Here is a 15,300-nt window from a genome sequence, read left to right as displayed (position 1 = left end):
CTAGCGTCCTTACATGTATCCTAAATAGCAGCGTTTTAGCTTGTTACTGTGGTTATAAACTGGCAACGTTATTACACCAATTCACTCTAGGAACAGAAAAGATTTCCAGCCACACTTTCACATTATACTACCAGCTTGTTCCTGACATTTCTTTTGACTGGACCGAGGCTTTATCTGTTTCTGGTCCTCGGGTGCTGGTAAAAGGTTGCCTGCTGTTCCTGCAATTAGAACTGGTCATATGCAGAGGACTTACTACTCTCCCTCAGGAATGTATAATGTTTACTTTATCTGGCATGGCTTTGGCAGCCTTTACTAAGAAAAAAAAACACCCCTAAAGAAATGCCTCCACCAGTTGGCTGTGCAGATTAGGCTTTGATAAAGCACTTAGTAGATGTTCAAAACTGGCACAAGAACAACTAATTAGCAGCAGGTAGTGTTTATTTCAGGCTGCTCTCAGTGGGAGTAAGCAACATCACCTCTCTCCCCTGCAGCAACTCCCAGCTGAACGCGTGGACGCTCTTTCTCCTGTCAGGTGTTAAGAGGTCTGTCTGTGCTTCTGCCAGCTTCAGAGGTTCTGCTCCAGGTTCTTTGATGAGTGCATGAGCGTGTGTGAGAACCAGAGAGAGAGAGAGAGAGAGAGAGAGAGGGCAGACCAAAGACAATATAGAAGACTGTCCCTGCAACAAATTCACCACCCCTATAGTATACAGTTATAAAATGCATGCATATACATACAACACAAAAGTTCCCATACAAACACCTTTCGGCCAAGAAACTGGAACCACATCAAAGCTTTGATCTGCCTTTAGGCTGCTATAGGACAGAGAGAAAACAGTGAGATAGAGAGAAAAAGGCGAGGAGAGAAAACTGAAGAAGACATGGTGACAAGTCACAAGTCAGTGAAGAGTAAGTGAGAAGGAAAGTGAGACCGCCGAGATATCACAGGCTTTAAGAGACGGATAAGCTGAAAGGAGGAGAGGAATGGTAGAAGAGAAAAATGCTCCGGGGGAAAAAACATTTGTTGTAGGAAGCAGAAAAGAAACATCTGTTTTATACCATTGTCTTTCTCAATATTCCTGTTGATGTAGTGTTTGCTGTATATCAATACTTCATTTGCATTATCTTATTTATCTCAAGGGCACAAACAAAACAAAACAAAGTGGAATCTGTGTTTTTAACTTGTCTCTTTCAATGTTTTACTGTATTTTAGAACTTATACTAACATTGACCCTCTTCTCTCTCCCTGTAGGCTCGTCCTACTTCTTCAAGGGGAAGGAGTACTGGCGAGTGCCGGGCAGTGACATGGAGGTGGAGGCAGGATTCCCCCGCCTCATCGCCAAAGACTGGCTCCTGTGCACAGAGATGCAGTCGGACTCTCCGGACACAGAGCCCAAAAGTACGGAGACAAGAGGCAACGCGCACCAACACCCGGACCACGCAGAGAACGGGTACGAGGTGTGCTCCTGCACCTCGGACACTGCCTCGCCTTTAGGTGCCCGCCCCTCCCCCTCTCCCCTGTGGCTGCTGCCACCTCTCTGGACGCTCTCGCTGGCCCTCCGCTCTGAACTGCTATGATGCCAAAGCAGGGGACAAAGTGGCAGTTTAATGTGGGGGGGGGGGCCAGTGGACTCAGTCGAAATACAAACTGGAACATTTTGTTCATATAAATATGAATTGATTTTGTTATGATTTTGTTGTTATTTATTTCACATGCCATTTGATGGTCATTTAAAGCGCCTTGCAGTATGGGTAATACATGCATATATACATTATCATAATATACAAGGGAACATGTAGTAACCAGTCCACTGACTGAGTGATAATGCTAACAATGTGCTTTATAAATTGCATTAAACAGAACCACAAGTTCTATCTCTTAGTTTCTTCTTGAATGGCTAAACTGACTCATGTTTGCAAGGGAAGCCTTTTTTGAAATGTGACTGTTTAGAAATGTGTTCTCATCAAATACACGTGAGTGATTCATCCGCACCCCTAATCTTTTCTTTTTCATGTACAGAAAGTTGACAGCAGTAATGAATGGTATTGTGGGATGTATGAAGGTGAACAGCAGCAGAAGAATGGCCTCCTGAGATTTTCTTATTTTGCAGGTTGATTTACTAATCTGCAGTTGGGTTTGAGAATTATACTTAAACATTTAGGGAAATTAAACACATTTCAGTAATATTCTCATGTCTGTCTAGGCAACAGGTATCAGCTGATAAGCTTAGCTTTGCTCAGTAACTGTAACCTTTCAATCACAATAGAATTAAATACGTTATACTGTCAGAATACTTCAGAATACCCTTTTTGTCCTTGCACTTATGTACAAGCAAATTCCAGTTTGTCTCCTCTCAGCAGTGGATGGTTAAACAAATCAAGATAAAAAAAAAATATATATATATATATTAAAACTCGAAAAATGAAAAAGAATATATAGTAAAAAGTATTCAGTAAAATTCATGAAATCTGAATCTGAAAAATTATAATCACTGTCCTGGTTCTTCATAGAGCTCATTTCCTTGAATTCACATCGGACAGGTTAGATGTTTCCGACTGTGTCCATTTCTTATGCTAAGCTAAGCTAACGTGGCCCTGGCTATAGCCTTATATTTACCACACATATATTAGAAAAGTTTGGATCTTCTCATTTAACCCTCCACAAGAAACAAATAGTAAACTTTCCAAAATGTAGAGACAGCGATATAACAAGCACCTGACACGTAAAACTTCCAGCAAGGCTGCTGAACGGCCTTTAACCTTTCTCCTCTAAAAAAAAAAAAAAAAAAAAAGGTTATGTTAACACTTGTGTTTATTTCTGGTTATTTAAAGTTAAGATTGTTTGTGAGCACAGTCAGGTTTTGTGTTTAACAATCCTAGAAATAGAGATTACATTTTTAATACAGCCTGACAGGAGGAGCTGCCTGTAAGACTCAAATCAGGGGATAGAATGACAGTCAGGATATAGATACTGTTAGCACGACTGGTGACTGGCACCTCGGCATGTATCTAGGCAGACAGGTGAAGAGCACCCTGGGATGCCGTGTAGATAGATTGTTAGGTTTACAGATGAATGGCCCCACGGGATGCTGACAGGAAGACAGATGAATGGCATGCTGGGATGTCGAGTGCAAGATGAACGGCATCAGAGCCGTAAACTGGTGAAGACAGGAGAATGCCATTCAGTGCCGCTATAGGTGAAAAAAGGGCACGACGGGCTGTGAGAATTAAGATAAATTAATGACTTCCAGCGAGACATAAATGAATCCAAGTTTCTCAATGTCACTTAATGCCATTTGAAAATTTTATTCAATACTTTACCCAGACGCCTAAACTCAACAGCTGCTCATTCATGAAGTCATCGTTTTCAACCCTGGTGCAGAAGCATTCCCTAAGGCAGTATTGGTTTAGTTGTATTTTTGTATGAAATACGGATAAATTGTGATTCCACTTTGCATTCATTAAATTATAGGTCACTGCGCTATTTTTCCCTCACTGCTGGATTATTTCTTTCGATGATCTTAGCTCTTTACGATGAAATTGACTAGATTTATTCTTGCTGATATATTTACCTACAGTTTGAATATAGTCACAGATATATTTGAGTTGAGGTGTTCCATGGTTACTGCAAAAAACCAAGTGGACTGTGTATATTCAATTTGGAGGTGTGTTTTTTAATGTAAAATATTTTTGTATAAAAATAAATGAATCTGAATGACTTTATCAGCTATCTGTGGTCACGTTCATTCCTATCCAGAGCACTCAGAGTGTCTGAGTGATGTACTGAAAAGGAGGCCAGCCTTGAAGACAGATGAAGGTAACGTGACAGCTTGCAGACACCAACTGGGAGCTGCTCTCCTTCTCTCTGATGTTCACTCTTAAGCATGTTTTTATCTTGTAATGGTCACTGCTGTTCATCGAAATGCAACACACACACACACACACACCGCCTCAATCACACCACCAGCCACACTCGTTCTGAGGGGCTTTAGGTACAGATCTGCTGGCAGAAGATTATATATATATCCAGATTTGTTCCCACACAAATATATCAGACAAGTAGTGTCACCTGATCCAAAAATATCAGCAGCTCAGATCCTGCTCAGTTTAGATCAGAGTGAACTGTGGTTGGCAAACAACTCAAAAGCTTGGGAACATGGCACACCACAGATTCCTCTGTCACTCAAACATCAGCCTCACTTCTTAAATGAGCATTTAATTAACGGCAAGGCTACAGAGAACCTCCAACTGAAAATGCACAACCAAATTACACCCATTCTTTCTTTTCTTTCCCAAGATTTATTTTTGGGCTTTTTGTGCCCTTAATTTAGAGACAGTGGATAGAGCCAGAAATCAGGGAGAGAGAGAGAGAGTGGGGAATGACATGTGGGAAAGGAGCCACAGGCGGGATTCAAACCTGGGCCACCTGCTTGGAGGACCAAGGCCTCCATACATGGGACGCACGCACTAACCACTGCGCCACCAGCACCCCAATTACACCCATTCTTTGTGTGATCAAGTTTAGAATCCTCTAATAGCATGTCTGCCGTTCAAATCCTCCTGTGTGATTGTTTTTTATTTTTCATTCTCATTTGCTATCATGCATTCAGAGAAAACATGCTCACACACAACAGCCATAGTGGTTTGTCGTAATAGGTTGTACCTTTGTTACATTTGTTAATATACTTCTTTTTTTTCTTGTAATTTGCCATCATGTTAGTTTAAAATGAATTCATTGTTATTCCTTCTTCATTTCCCTTTTGTCACGTCTTGCAGGCCAGGTTGGCAATTTTTCTTCCCTCGTCTTGACACACTCGAGTGGTGTTAATTAACCAGTGTGGCCCTGCGGCTACTGAGAGAGAGCACCTGCTCCCAGGGGGGCAAAAAAAAAACAGCAGGACAGGTGACTTTTCAGCTCTCGGTCACACTGATCCTTTTAAAGCTGTTACTTTAACCAAACCTAATTGTTGTAATTGCAAATGTCATAGTTTTTACGTTTTTTTTTTTTTTTTTTTAACAAATAATTGATCAGAGAAGTGTAATAAATTGTATTTCTTTTTCAGTAGAATTGCTGAATTTCAAGTCATTGCTTTTTCAAACATCATTCCATTTTAATCAGTAGTTCCAACATTCCCTGTGTTGAATTAAAGCATCACGCCCTGGCTCGGTCCTGAGTGGCAGTGCTGTGCTGTGTGACAACTTTGTGGAATATTTTCAGACAGGCAGGTTTACATCATTAAGATGTAGCCTTCAGTGTCTCCTGAGGCCGTCAACTATGTCTGCATCATGTTTTAGGTCCTGCTGCATAATCCAAATAATAACTTACAAACGAACACAATATATTACATTTTATAAGAAGCATTATACTTTTTATTCTGGGACATTTCCAGAACTTTAGCCATTATCTATGTTATGTAATGAACCCTTGGTTTAACCACTGATACAGACCTTCAGATGAGGACATGATTACTCACCTCTAAATAAAACTGAGGTTGACTATTTTCAACTACCAAGGACCATGTTCTTCAAGTGTTCATACCTCAAACACTGTAAAACTTCTGATGTGTGGAGCTCTTAACCAACCTGAATATCTTCACAACACTGAGTTGAAATGCAATTCCAAAAGCCTGTGGCAGAAAATAATAAATAGTGTGTAACAGGTAGAGTGCATAGCATGCAATAAAGTAAAAACGTCCCCACAGTTACGTCACTGTGCAAGTGCACAAATGCAATCTAATGCAAAGCAGTGAGGAAGAGGGAGGGTCTGCAGCAGGGCTTGGTTCAAGCTTGCAGGGGGAGAGACTATCTGGTAGACTTATCAGTCTTGATTCAGGCAGACGTCTACCACCATACATCAAAAGGTCACATTAAATTAGTTTCTTGCCCACACAGGCTGAGGGATTCAGTGGAGGGGGGAGGTGGGTGGACCTGTTCATTTCCTCTCAAAGTTTGAGCAGAGACATTACTTTCACTCTAAACATCTGGTTCCACACAGTGACTGAGTGAGGGACTTCACCTTGAATCACCTTGAAAATGTGCCGACTACGATACAAGCCTCGATGTTGGATACTCAAAGTACAAACAAAAATAACTATGTAAGTACTAAAGCAAGCCCTTCTCAATTGAAACAATTATTTTTTTTGTCTGTTTTTGGACATTTTTATTTCTTACACCTAATATCACCTATTTGAATGCTGTCAGAGTTGCACTGAAGAAAAAAGCCAAGAGAACACTCTGGTTGACAAAATAATTGCATGCAGGCAACGTGAGTAAAAAATGGCTAATAAATAAGTATAGACCTGCAGACTTTCTGGATCTTTCTTGTCAGTCAGTCTGGACCCTCTCTGGTCAACACACTTTATTCTGTACAATGCTTCAGAAGCACTTGTTCTGGTAAGAACAAAACAGAAACATATTACTTTTTAAAACAGTACATCAATGCACTCAACACAAACTAACTGTCCTACATTGGATGTAAAAAGTTGGAGGCATATAAGCATGTACACACCAGCTATTAGAATTTTAGATACAGTAGCCTAATGTTTGACTGTAATTCGTTTTTTTTTTATTGCCATGATGGGAAACTCAATGTATCACTAAAGAATGTATGCTACTTTGTGTAAAAAGTGTGAAAACCCTTTTGGCCACAGTAGGAGCAACACAATAGTTGTAATCGGTTGCCTCAAGTGATGTAAGTTGAGTCACCATGAGATCATCAGACCACAGAGTCTGGCCTTCATCTTTGCTTGACACTAGGTGCTTGAGGCTGGATTGGCTAAAAAAAAGTCAGAACAAACTGTCATTGGGTGAATTGCATTGTGTTGTGGGTAATCTAGACTCTATGGGGTTGGATTGGGAATACAGAGGTTGTGAAATGAAATAAAAATGTATTGTTTCGCCTTTTTAGTCAGTCGAAGTCACAGGAGAAGATGTAGGAGTTTACTACTGAATCAGTGGAATCCTCCCTACAAGGGCCCTTCAGATGAGCTCTTCAAATCAATTTCCTGTTATCGAGAACATTGGACATATTTAGCACAGCTCCTGAATACTGAGTTATCCTTCTTGTCGTCATCCTTGACATTGACACTTCACAGAGTAAGTGTTTGTCATATCAGGAGGCTTGTTAAAGTGCTGTAGAGAGAGCATCAGAGCGTTTGTCAAATGTTCAGATTTGTAAAATGAAACCACTGAACTAATATTCAATGGCTAGTGTGTTTCCATCTGGAGTTAGACCCACTTGATGATTTAAAAAAACACTTTAGTCTATGAATACCAAAGTCTCCCTCGAGTCCAAGGCTCACTCGGTTGTAATAGAGTGTATTGAATTTCCCTTAGCTTCTCAGTTTAATTATCTGGCATAACCTAATGGCGGGGATCACACATTTGAGCATTCAATGCGGTTTGCAGACAAAACTATTATGCTGATCAAGTCCTTAAAGTTCAATTTGTTGCGGTGATGACTTTGAGAAAGTATTGACCTTCACAGCATGATCCGTAGCTTTCCATCTACATGAAAAAGCTGGAGACCATTGAGCTGTGTGGGTGTGATGTAAGGCTGAAGAGTACAGGGTACAGTGTCATGGTATTAGCTAAGTAGAGAGTGACCTAGCCCTCGGTCAAGGAGGTACATTTCTTTATAATAAACAAGATTCATAAGGTTATGATGCTGTAAAACATGACACTAAGCAGTTTGAGTGGAGACAAGTGAATATGGAAAGAAGAAAGAAGAAAATATTTATTTATATAAGAACTTGTGTTTGTGCATCACCTTTTCATATTATTTTTTTTTTTGTATTGACTTGCATAAAAAGGAAAAAATGAGCACTTTTCCAAGTGTTTCTTTAGTCACAGATCAGCATTGAAGAGTTGTTTCAGATATAATAAAATGCAAATTTGGATCAGAACATAAGCTGCAGGAGATAAAGAAATTGTAATAACAACAACAGCAAAAAGATCCACACACATTGTTAACATTTTTGTTTCCCTAATTGCCTTTCTTTACTTTCTTGAAGGCTTATCTTTACTTTACGGTATCCTTGCCTCATCAAAACATATCCTCATCGACAAAAAAAATCAATCCTAGCTATTTAACAGTTTTGTAAGACCATCACTAACATTGGGTATATTTTACCTGATATAATATACCCGATGAAACTTCCAATCAAAATATATTAAAGAACAACATGGCAAATTGAAATACTCTTCCTTTATTTACCCCTATACAAAGTCCCATAAAACGTAGGTACCATGGGGGGCTCTCAAATTAGAGAAAAATTAGCGAATTGTTCATGAAAAAATCCTAAAATAAATCAATAATGGAGCTGGGAACTTGTTTTTCGGTGCCCTTTGATAAAACCAGGGATTGGAGCAGGGAAACACACCTAACTTCAGTGACATCAAGGGGCAGCAGACAGCAGCAACACAATGAAATTCATGTGACCACAATCACTTCAGATGGACCTCAAGAGAGACAAGTCACCATAATGCCCATTGTGCTTGAGAGTGTATGACTATCTTTCAGACATACACATAATGGACCTTCATTACATTAATTCCAGATAAGGAAAAATTCATAATTATAGAAAAAGTCAGTGATTGTTTACTGGGTTTTTGCTAGGAAAATGATCACTTTCACCACAGCAGAACCAAGTGGGTAAACGAGGAGGAGAGAGGAAATTAGATTAACTACCATTTTAATATAATTTACAAATAGTCTGTATTTGGTAATCATCATGTTTGCGTCTATACAAAGGGAAAAACAAAACAAAAACAATTTTACATTTTTTTTCTTACTGTCCCCATGTTTCTCTTTGTCCTGTTTGACATGTATTTATTGTGTCCCTCTTTCTAATTCACTCATTTTATTTACTTACCTTTTTCCTTTTATTTTGTTTTCTTTGTCTGTTTTTCGGTCGAAGTCTGCTTGCAAAACTGTACCGTACCACAATTCCCCTCTTGTTTGTATCTCCTTCTTTTTGTGTGATTGTGTGTGTGCACGTTTTGTTAATAAAAGTAAAAAAAAAATGATAATAATAATTAAAAAAAGAGGGAAAGAATCACTAACTATTCTAAAATAATGGTAACACTTATCTGTGTTATTGAACTAAGGTTCTTTACAACACACATATATAGAACATGGCTGAATTGTATACATAGTGTGTCCTGATAAAACTGGTTATTACGCCCTTGCATGGATGGATGAGCTAACTCTTTGTGTGATCAGTATGTGTGCATGCATGTGTGTCGCAGGAATTCAAGATATTTCATGTGTTTTAAGGTTTGATTAAAAGTGTAATTTAACACGTTATTTGCATTCAATTCGTGTGCAGGGCTCCGTCAGAGCCTCTCCTATAACCAGACCGAAGTCCTGAAGGCCTTCAGACCAGCTGTCACCAGCAGAGACTTCATTTGGGCAAAGGGAGAACCGATCAATCAGATTGAGGGAACCACAGAGCAGCTAAAATATTCAGAACCCGAGCACACCCCTGCAGAGTGGACACCTGTGACAGAGGCTGGTGGGCTGCTTACAGCAAAATACAGCAACTGTCCTGCATAGTGAAACGTTCTGACTCAGAGAAGTGTGTTGAAGAGTAGCATAGTTAGTTCTGACTCAACATATTTTTTCTTATAAACATGAACACATCACAGCATCAGCAGCCTGCTGTCAGAGATGCATCTCATTATACAGAATGAAGCCTGATTCTTGGCTTAGGAAAACTCACGATGACTAATTCATGATGGCATGCACAACAACAGTACAGCACCAGTATTATACAATCCTGCAATCTCACTTCACATCAAGATGCAATAGTTCAACAGTTCAGACTGCCGGGGAGAGTGAGCTGGGAGCATAATGCTTCAAGGTGATCTTACAGGTGCCTCGACTGTGTGCCAAAACATCTGGAAAATGTCACTCCTAACAAGTAACCTTATTTTGAATAATTCATATCTGACAACGTACTAACAATGTTTACACTGCAACCGAAATATGTATTTTCAAAAACTCTTGATTGCTTCCTGGTAGAGTTTATTTCTGATTACATGACATTTTGAGGTTAAATATTTATAGTCAAGATTATGTTTCACTGATGTTTATGTTCAACAACTGGACTAAACTGTTAAGGGAGTTTTTAAGATAATTTATTTTATCCATCTTTATTTCAATTACATTTGGTTGAAATTGGTGGAAAATAAATTGGCAATTCCATCACAATGCCATAGATAGATATGCACGCTTTTGTGGTCCTCTATCGCCCTCTTCTGGTACTTTAATATCCGGATCAGAACGTGTCCAGCATACCTAAACATGAGAACTGCTTTGAATTTGTGTGTTTTAGGAATCTACCCCCTCCCCCTAAAAAAATGACAAAAATTTGCATTTAATACAACAATAGCTGATTAAGCTGCATTAAACAATACACCCCTTAGTTGAAGCTTATGCTGGAATTTAGAGTAATGAATCATATCTCAGTGTTTTTGATATTGCTGCATTCTTTTATATAAACTATGAGCACATTTAGCATCTGCACCTGAGTTTTAAAAAAAAACGTTCAATGACATTTTATGAAAATGATGATAAATATTTTATGATTTAATGAGGCCAGTTGAAATGTTTTAGAAATGCATTTGTTTGTTTTAGATTCTTATTTGATTGAGAGAGTTTTAGTCTTAACAGACCGGTACAATGAATGGAGTGTTCTGCATGTGTAACAGGATTAAAGAGCACTTCAGTGGATAGTTTAAGTTGTTTATTTCACTGTAAAAAAAAAAAAAATGAAAAAAAATCAGTGACGTTAAAAGGATAATAATAGGGCTATAAGGTTATGAAGCAGTGTTTTAAATCCAAGCCAGTAAAAAGACACATTACATCATTGCTGACTTCTTAAATGCAAAATTGTAATATTACTGAGCTAAATGAAAGGGGGAAAAGAGAAGGGGCCTAATGTGTGTTAAGTTCAGAGTCAATGTGTCTCTGGGCATAACTAAGGGGAAAGTTAAGTCATTGAAACAAAAACAGAGTAGTGCTCTTCTACATTAGTGAAACAGTTACGCAATTAATGGTAGAAAAAAATCATTTATTTCCATCTTATTTTACAAACTAAAGAGATCAAGTGAAAGAGACAGCAGACTTTTTCTTATCCTCTGCTTTACCAGCCTCTATTTGTATGCCATAAAGAGTCCTTGGACAGCTGCCTACTAAAAGGAATTTGGTCTTATGTATGAGACTAGAACATTTAGGATATATAATTCACTTATAATGTAAGCACTGAGTTATATCCTGACATAGAAACCCCTCCCTGTAGTTTCTTTTTTTTCTCCATTTCTTCCAGCTGCCACTGCACCATACGTCTCTGATGCCTTCTTTTTCCAGATTATCTTAATTTGTCTTCAACATTTTTTCCATCATCTCCTCTTTTGGCTGCTGTCTCCTCTTTTCATTGGTCATTTTCTCCATTATGATTCCTCTCCCAAACACTCATTGCACTTGCTGTAATTGGCAAATGGGGATTGAAACTGATTTCTTCTCTTCTATTTTTCTCCCTCTCTTTGGAAATGTGGATCTCTGGAACTTTTAAGATGCTGAGAAATTATTTGTTTCCCTTTTACCCCCTCTCATACTATATTTTGACTGCTTTTTGTCACAGCCAGTAACCTGATTTTAATAATTCTGCAGTGTCAACTCTTACATTACCTGTATAAATAAAGCTGATTTTCACCTTGGGTTCCATCCATATTTTCTCATTACAGGATGCCTGATGATTATAGTAATGAAAGTGTTTATGGTATTAGCCATAATTATAGTTTATTTGTATACATTTAAATGAAGGGCATGTGGTATTATAAAACATACTGTATTTAAAGAATCGTTGAATTTAGGCAAAAAGAAACGCCTAATTGATTAAAAAGGTCAAAAACGCCGTGACGTCAGCATAAAATGAACGGGCCATTCTACCGAATTGGTTCAAAGTCAGGTTGGATATATTTTGAAACGTTTTAAGTTTTATTCCCAAAAATGTTTCCCTATATATGTATTGTACCATATATATGTACACAAATCTAGTAAAAGAACCGTCAAATTTGATATTGTATTTTTAGGCTGTTTCGGAATGTTTTTCCTCTCCCCAAATTTGTCACTACCGAAACATAGAATTAATAAAAATAATTAATATAAAAACAATATTATGTTAACCTGTTAATATTATGTTTACTTCCCTTGTGTAAATAAATATATATATTTTTAAAAACAACCAGTGTTTCGGTAGTGACCAGTATTTTCTTTGTAGTGTTGTATCATATTCCCTCAACCTTATTGCTTAATATTAACTCATAACATGTCTGATGTTGGGAATATTACAAGCAAGAATGTTAAGTGGTCAAAAAAGCAATTTATTTTTGAAGAAAAATGTTAATTCCTGACCATTTATAGTACAAGTATTATTTATAAATTGCTTATTTGCTGAAAATAGATGATTGAAATGATGATACTTAAGAAACTCACTGCTTTTAAGACATTTGAAAACATTTATTTCAAAATGATGAGATTTAACTACTAACCAGTCTATTTTGTCACTACCGAAATGATAATGTCACTACCGAACTTGACCATATGATTCGGTGTTGACTGTTTCGGTAGTAACAATGCTAGCAAGCACATGGCAAGCAAACACATCTTTGAAGAGTTGTACACCCATAGAAACATAATCATTTGCATAAAACCCCCAAAAAGTTTACATAATTGAAGAGAATGTGTGTTTGGTAGTGACAATCTTTAAAGTTACAGACTGATTTTCAGACTTTGAAGCACATTTATTTAAAAACCTATCATTCAGTCATGGGGGACAGGGGTGCAATGTCACTTCCTGGTTAAAAATTCAGGGGTGTGGCTTAAATCTAGACTCAGCCAAGCCACTAAAACTCTTGTGTTTCGGTAGTGACATGAAAACAAGGGACATGATTTTTTGAGCATAGTTTTTTAATTTTAAAATTAAACTCACAATAAATCTAAGTCTTTCAACCTTTGTTTAAACTTAATCATAAAGGTCTTTTAAATTACACCGTTGAAACAAATCAAAAAAATGTTTTAAGTGGTATTAAGTGGAGACAGGGAGTGGGCAAATGAACTGAATCTGTTCTTCAATAGATTTGATTCTGCTCCCAACCCCACCCCCACCCACCAGAGCGCAGACCAGCCCGCTTCTCAGACACTCCATCTGAGTACCCTGAGTACCCTGCCACCCCCAACACTCCATCTGAGTACCCTGAGTACCCTGCCACCCCCAACACTCCATCTGAGTACCCTGAGTACCCTGCCACCCCCAAAACTCCATCTGAGTACCCTGAGTACCCTGCCACCCCCAACACTCCATCTGAGTACCCTGAGTACCCTGCCACCCCCAACACTCCATCTGAGTACCCTGAGTACCCTGCCACCCCCAAAACTCCATCTGAGTACCCTGAGTACCCTGCCACCCCCCTCAACAGCCCTCTCCTTCTCCTCCTCCTCCTCAAACGACCCCCCAACAACCCCCTCCTCTTCTTCCTCCTTCTCCTCCTTCTCCTCCTCAGACGACCCCCCAACAACCCCCTCCTCTTCTTCCTCCTTCTCCTCCTCCTCCTCCTCAGACGACCCCCCCAAACAACCCCCTCCTCTTCTTCCTCCTTCTCCTCCTCCTCCTCAGACAACCCCCCCAACAACCCCCTCCTCTTCTTCCTCCTCCTCCTCCTCCTCTCCATAACAGCTGATCAGGTGAGAAGCCAGCTGAGGAAGATCAAGGCGAGGAAGGCCACAGGTCCCGACGGCATCAGCTCCAGACTCCAGACGAGGTGAAGGACCGTGCAGACCAGCTCTGTGAGGTTCTTCTGCACATCTTCAACCTGAGCCTGAGACTGGAGAGGGTACCGACTCTGTGGAAGACTTCCTGCGTGGTGCCAGTCCCAAAGACATCTCACCCCAGGGAGCCTAACCACTTCAGACCTGTGGCCCTCACCTCTCACCTGATGAAGACCATGGAGAGGATCTTCCTCAACAACCTCCGCCCCCAGGTGACTTCAAATCTGGATCCTCTGCAGTTCGCCTACCAGCCGAACATCGGGGTGGATGACGCCGTCATCTACCTGCTGCAGAGATCCTGGACTCACCTGGAGAACACCGGCAGCACTGTGAGGGTCATGTTCTTTGACTTCTCCAGTGCCTTTAACATCATCCAGCCTGCACTGCTCAGGGGGAAGCTAGAGAGGGCGGAACTAGACTGTCACCTGGCTGCATGGACAACGGACTACCTCACCAACAGACCACAGTACGTGAGGCTTCAGGACTGTGAGTCTGACATGGTGGTCTGCAGTACAGGGGCCCCGCAGGGGACAGTTCTCTCCCCTTTTCTCTTCACCCTGTACACCTCAGACTTCTGTTGCCACCTGCAGAAGTTCTCCGATGACACAGCCATCGTGGGGTGTGTGTCTAAGGGGAGCGAACAGGAGTACAGGCAGGTCATCATGGACTTTGTCGACTGGAGTGAGCTCAACCACCTTCAGCTCAACGGCAGCAAGACAAAGGAGATGGTGATTGACTTCCGCAGACTGTCACCCCAGACTGCACCAGTGAACATCCAGGGCTTGGACATCGAGAGGGTGGAGATGTACAAATACCTGGGTGTTCACCTCAACAACAAACTGGACTGGTCACACAACAGGAGGGAGCACAGAAAGAGGCTGAACAGACTGGTCAGGAGGGCCAGTTCTGTCTTGGACTGTCCTCTGGACTCTGTAGAGGAGGTGGGTGAGAGGAGGATGTTAGTGAAGCTGACATCCATCATGGACAACCCCTCTCACCCCCTGCATGACACTGAGCCCTGAGCAGCTCCTTCAGCAGCAGACTCAGACACCCACCCTGCAAGACAGAGCGCTACCGCAGGTCATCCCATCTGCCTGTTTAATCAGACTCTTTAACAACATCACCACCTCATGCTACACACTGTGTGTGTTTTTTTAAGAACAAGTTACTGTGTAATTTTACATTAATATTATTGTATTTTTTTTTACATTATTATATTTTTCTACATTATTGTATTTTTTTACATTATTGTATTTTTTTATTTAAATGATGTAAATATGTTTGATCTGTTTTTAACTTCTATTTTTATTTTTTATAAGTATATTCCCGTCCCCTGTTTTCTGGAGCTGCTGTAATGCACAAATTTCCCCCACGGGGGATCAATAAAGTTTATCTTTATCTTTATTTACATAAATTGAAATTTAGGGGTCAGGATTGTGGACAGCTACTTCTCCTAGCTACTACCCTATAAA

General features: G+C 39.9%; 1 protein-coding gene across 2 annotated transcripts in view; it reads left to right on the top strand.

Moving 5' to 3' along the window:
- The window catches only part of LOC109991878 (matrix metalloproteinase-17), a 92,775-nt gene extending 89,055 nt beyond the window's left edge, over positions 1–3,720 (top strand). For both annotated transcript variants that reach the window (XM_065965841.1, XM_065965842.1), the window contains one exon: positions 1,250–3,720. In XM_065965841.1, coding sequence (XP_065821913.1) covers positions 1,250–1,575 — 326 coding nt within the window. In that variant the 3' untranslated portion in view covers positions 1,576–3,720. The remainder of the gene's footprint in view (positions 1–1,249) is intronic.
- Positions 3,721–15,300: the final 11,580 nt, after the last annotated feature.

This window comes from Labrus bergylta, chromosome 17, assembly GCF_963930695.1.
Source record: "Labrus bergylta chromosome 17, fLabBer1.1, whole genome shotgun sequence".
NCBI lineage: Eukaryota > Metazoa > Chordata > Actinopteri > Labriformes > Labridae > Labrus > Labrus bergylta.
This window is presented reverse-complemented; position numbering and strand designations above follow the sequence as displayed.